This window comes from Tarenaya hassleriana, unplaced genomic scaffold (assembly GCF_000463585.1).
Source record: "Tarenaya hassleriana unplaced genomic scaffold, ASM46358v1 Cleome3, whole genome shotgun sequence".
In the NCBI taxonomy this organism is placed as follows: domain Eukaryota; kingdom Viridiplantae; phylum Streptophyta; class Magnoliopsida; order Brassicales; family Cleomaceae; genus Tarenaya; species Tarenaya hassleriana.
Window position 1 is genome coordinate 2792614 of NW_010966177.1, and position 5503 is coordinate 2798116.

The 5503-nt window shown below is 52.8% G+C and overlaps 1 protein-coding gene across 16 annotated transcripts in view; it reads left to right on the top strand.

Moving 5' to 3' along the window:
- LOC104818977 (cyclin-C1-2-like) overlaps nucleotides 1-5503 on the top strand; it is a 17200-nt gene that overhangs the window by 9607 nt on the left and 2090 nt on the right. For 2 of the 16 annotated variants that reach the window (XM_019203185.1, XM_019203188.1), the window contains exon 1: nucleotides 9-232. The exons of the other annotated variants lie outside the window; for them this stretch is intronic. In XM_019203185.1, coding sequence (XP_019058730.1) covers nucleotides 211-232 — 22 coding nt within the window. In that variant the 5' untranslated portion in view covers nucleotides 9-210. Of the gene's footprint in view, nucleotides 1-8; nucleotides 233-5503 lie in introns of those variants that run through there. 16 annotated transcript variants of the gene reach the window in all.

Consider the following 5503-nt stretch of genomic DNA (forward strand, 5'->3'; position numbering starts at 1 on the left):
GCCCCTTGGTAGTTCTTGGCCTTTGGCAGTCTTCGGTCTTGGTCTGGGCATGGACGCGAGTTGGGCCGACGTGGAGGTGAGCAGGGAAGGTCCAGGAGTCGTGGTCAGGTGGTCCGAGGGACGTCCAGGGTCGGTGGCCTGAGATGGCCCGAGGCAGAGTTTCTCGGACGCGTGCGGCAGAGTCTCTCGGTTGGGACGAGGTTTCTCGGGATGTGCGGACTTCTCTGGACGTGTGCGATAGCGAAGCTCGGACAGGTCCGTGTTCTTCCGGGCTGGTGCGGAGTTTCCCGAACGCGTGCGATAGTTACTCCCGAGCCGGTGCGAGGTTCTTCGGACATGTGCGGTCGTCCTTGGTTCCTCGTTCAGCCGTGAGTGTACCTACACGAACGGATGAACACGAAAAGAAAAAGAAAAGGGCTAAGGGTGAAAAATTACCCATTTTTCCTGACATGCTCCCCCACTCGAACTCGGGACGTCCTCGTCACGTCCATGGTCCTTGTAGCTTAGGTGTGGGTGGCATCGTATTCACGGATCATGTCCGCGAATTGCCACAAGTCATCCTCGTGCTCCCATGTGTTTTGGGAGTCGGGTAAGCCCCTCCACTTGATGAAGTATTCTTGGTGCTTGGCCCCTCTCTTGTTGATAGGTCGACGGTCAAGGATGATTTCGGCCTCTTTTGTGAATTGGGCCGTGGATGGAATGGGTGCTCTTGTGGACCTGTTTCTATCAACATCCAAGGGGTCAGGCTTGTAAGGTTTTAGGAGACTTACGTGGAACACGGGATGGATTTTGATCCGATCCGGGAGTTGGAGCTTGTACGCCATCTTGCCAATCCGAGCAATGATCGGGTAAGGGCCATCATATTTCCTTGTCAAGCCACGGTGAAGCATCCGCATTCCAAGGAAGTGATGTGGGATGATCTTCACCATGACCAGGTCTCCCACGTTGTACTCCATTGGCCTCCTCTTTTTGTCCGCCCATTTCTTCATGCGGGATGCGGCCTTGTGCAGCCACAACCATGTTTGGTCGGTTTCCTCTTGCCATTCACGGGCAAAGGTGTGTGCAGCAGGGCTCGGACCTTCATAGGAGATGGAGAGAGCGTTCGGAGTCGTTGGTTGCCTTCCCATCACGATCTCAAAGGGTGATTTCCCGGTTGATTCACTCTTGTGCAAGTTGTGTGAGAATTGGGCCATGTCAAGGTGTCGGGCCCAATCCTCTTGATGAGCACTCACGTAGTGCCTAAGGTACAGCTCCAAGAGTGCGTTGATTCGCTCGGTCTGTCCATCGGTTTGTGGATGAAATGCTGTGGAGAACCGAAGCTCGGTTCCCATGAGTTTGAAGAGCTCGGTCCAGAATTTGCTCGTGAACCGTCCGTCTCGGTCGCTGATGATGGACCGAGGTAAGCCCCAGTACTTGACCACATTCTTGAAGAATGCTTGGGCTACTTCGTCGGCTGGACACGCCTTTGAGAGGGGGATGAATGTCCCGTATTTGCTAAACCTGTCCACTACCACGAAAATAGCTCCAAACCCATTAGACTTAGGTAAATTGGTAATGAAGTCCATAGATACCGAATGCCAAGGGTGGTCGGCGATGGGCAATGGCTTGAGCAGTCCCGCCGGCTGTCTTTGCTCGATCTTGTCTTGTTGGCACACGAGACAAGTCTCGACATAGGCTTCTACATCAGCTTTGAGGTTCGGCCAATAGTAGGTCTCGGTCACAAGAGCTAGTGTCCTTTTCTCTCCGGGGTGGCCTGCCCAACTTGAGTCGTGGGACTCTTTGAGGATCTCCTTCCTCAAGTTCCCATGCTTCGGCACATAGATCCTGCGTCCACGAGAAAATACAACCCCGTCTCTTTCCCAAAACTTGCGAGTTTGGTGTTCTCGGACAAGTTTGAGAAGATGAGAGGCAGCGGGGTCGTGGGTCATGGCCTCTCGGATCCGACTTGTGAAGTCGGTCCTAGGCTCACTCCCTGTTAGTGTAGCGAGCTCCGGCTTGCGAGAGAGGGCATCCGCTACTACGTTGGCTTTGCCCGGCTTGTACTCCAAGTCGTAATCAAACTCGGCCAAGAAGTCTTGCCACCTTGCTTGTTTGGGGCTCAACTTCTTTTGAGTTTGGAAATAGCTTGTGGCTACGTTGTCCGTCATGATGATGAACTTGCTTCCGAGGAGGTAGTGACGCCAAGTCCTTAAGCAATGGACGACGGCCGTCATCTCCTTCTCTTGGACTGTGTATCTCTTTTCGGCATCCGTGAGTTTTCGGCTTTCGTAAGCAATGGGGTGACCTTCCTGCATTAGGACACCACCAATAGCATAATCGGAAGCGTCAGTGTGTACCTCAAAAGGCTTACCCACGTCGGGTAAGGTCATGACGGGTTCTTCCGAGACAATGGCCCGGAGTTTGTCGAACGCATCTTGACATTTCTCGGTCCACTCCCACTTCTTGTCCTTCTTGAGCATGTCCGATAATGGGGCTGCAATAGATGAGTATCCCAAGATAAAACGACGGTAGTAATTGACTAAGCCAAGAAACGACCGAAGTTGGGGGACGGTCTTGGGCTTGGTCCATTCTCGGATGGATTGGATCTTCTTGGGATCCATGAGGAGCTGTCCGTCCTTGATGTAGTGGCCTAGGAATTCCACTTCGGGTTGAGCAAAGCAACACTTCTCGAGCTTGATGTAGAGTTCGTTCTCTCGGAGGATCTCCAAGACGGTCCGAAGGTGACCTACATGCTCGGCTAAATTTTGGCTATAGACCACGATGTCATCCAAGTAAACCACAACAAACTTATCCAAAAACTCGTGAAATAATTGGTTCATCATGGTACAGAAAGTTGCCGGGGCGTTGGTCAACCCAAACGGCATTACCTTGAACTCAAATGAGCCATACCTCGTTACGCAAGCTGTCTTGGGTTCGTCTCCTTCGGCTATGCGAACTTGGTAGTATCCCGAACGTAAATCGAGCTTGGAGAAGACTCGGGCCTCCCTTAGTTGATCAAACAAGTCAGCAATCAAAGGTATAGGGTATTTGTTCTTAACCGTTACCTTGTTTAGTGCTCGGTAGTCGATGCACATGCGCAGCGAGCCGTCCTTCTTCTTTTGGAAGAGAACGGGAGCACCGTAAGGGGCCTTTGAGGGCTGAATGTAGCCAGCGTCCAGTAGGTCCTCAAGTTGCTTCTTGAGCTCGGCTAGTTCGGGTGGAGCCATCCGATAGGGGGCCATGGCTGGTGGTTTGGTCCCGGGGACGAGCTCGATCTCGTGGTCGATCCCACGTCTCGGGGGAAGCTTTCTAGGAAGCTCCGAGGGCATGACATCTGCATAGTCATCAAGAACTACACGTACCTCTCTAGGGATAGGAGTTTGGTCCGAGGAGCTCGAGTCATTGAGTTCTCGGACTGTTGCCAAGTAACACTCCGAGTTCTTGACGCCTCTTTTGAATTGCATGGCCGAGATAGAGGGGAGGATTGTAGGTGACTCCCGGAGTTGAACCACAGTCGGTTTCTCCCTGTCAAAGATCACAAGAGAGGAAGTAGCCTTGGGGATGAAGGTACTTACCGAACGGAAGAACGTGAGTCCAAGGACGAGTTTGAAGTCGTCCATCGGTAGGACTGTGAAGTCCGTCTTCCCTATCCAGTCTCCTATTTGGATCCGGACGTCTTTGGCCACTCCTACGGCTGCTAGGGCCGGTGAATTCACTGCCTTCACGGTCCCGCCATTCCCTTCCACTCGAAGCTTAAGTCTCTTGGCTTCACCTACATCCAAAAAGTTATGGGATGCTCCTGTATCAAACATTGCGGGAACGATCTTACCGTAAACCTCGACGTCCGCGTAGAGTAGGCCTTGTCTTGGGGCCTCGGATGACTTGTCTTTCCCGGATGGAGAAGGTTTTGAGAGGGCTCCAAAGCGTAGCATGGATCCGACACTTGCTTGGTCTTTGTCCGTGACTTTGCCTTTGCCTTTCTCTCTTGCCTTGTCGGGTTGAGTCTCCATGGCATTGACTTTGGCTCTCTTTGGGCATTCTCGGACCCAATGTGGACCACCACATAGATAGCAGGGGTTCGGTGGTTTGGAACGATCCCTAGGTTGGCCATGACCTTGTGAGTGGTTTGGCTTGTGGGGCCGAGGTTGTTCTCGGTTTTGGAATGAGGTCCGAGGCCTATTCCCTTCCTTGGGCCGAGGCTGCTGGTTGGGACGGCTCGAATAGTCCGGCAAACCCTCCACAATGGTGATGGCCTCGTCTAGGGTCTGTGCATTCCTCCTGTTAACCTCAAGACGAGCAAACTCCTTCAATCCGTCTTTAAAATGAAACATAATGAAGAGAATTCACGAATATAATCAACTATACTCCCTGTTTGTCGAAGCCTTCGGAACCTGGTCCGTGCTTCTTCACCCGCGTTGGTGGGGACAAAGTGTCGTCTCAACTCGGCTTTGAATTGCGCCCAAGTGTCGATTTGGCGCTCTCCTCGTTCTTGGTCAGCTAGTACACGTCTCCACCATAATAGGGCCAAATCTCTAAAGTAGGTGGGTGCATGGGTGATTCGGGATTGATCGTCTCTAACCCCATAGGAGTTAAAGTATTGTTCGATCCCAAAGATGAAAGACTCCACCGTTTGTGCACTCCGAGTTCCATTGAAGAGGGAAGGCTCGGGTGCCTTAAGGATAGGATGGTGCGGTGCTTGGACAGGGCCGGCTTGTGCGGTGTTCCTGTGTGTCCTGCACTCAAGTTTCAATTCATTAATTAGATTACGTAAATCGGTTACCTCGCGCTCGTGCGTTTCCTGCACAAGACGGAATCTGTCTTCGGTCATGTCTCGTTCTATCCGGTGTTGGCGGGCCAAGTCCTCAAGCATCTCCTTGGCGTTCCCACCTATGGCGGAGATCTCTTGTTCCAGGTCATCCACACGTCCGTCCAGATCTTCGACAGGCCGTAGACGTTCATCGAGACTCTCAAGCGTAAGGGTTGCTTGAGGAGCGTCCGCGGTTGCGTGCGCTAGGGCCTGGGCACGGGATCTCGTCATGCGGGGCTCCTCAGCCCCCCGTGCACCAGGGACGTGTCCCTCGGACTGGGAGTATGTTAACTTTCCTTTTCGGTTATTAAGCCAAACCTTAATAAAACCAGCTGGCTGGCCGAAAAGGAGGGTATCTCTCAATCCCCAAATCGAAACCTAAGTCCCGAACACCTCTTTTACAGCGCCGCCTTGTTCCTTTCTCGGGCCAACTCGCCGCCGGCTTACAAACCACGGTGGTTGTCCCTTCTTGTACCAAGGCCACGCTTCCCGTTGCGTGCCTCGGAACCCTCTCCCGTCCATAGTACGTCCGAGGCTTCCCCTTTCGTCCCCTTTGGCTCGACTGCCGCACGGACCATCCTAGCTTAGTTCTAGGCCCGTGACATTGTGGTATCAGAGCCTGGTTCGCTTTCAAACGAACTAGGTCTCGATCCTTAACCGCTTCCGCATTCTAGAAGTCATCCTCGTGCTCCCATGTGTTTTGGGAGTCGGGTAAGC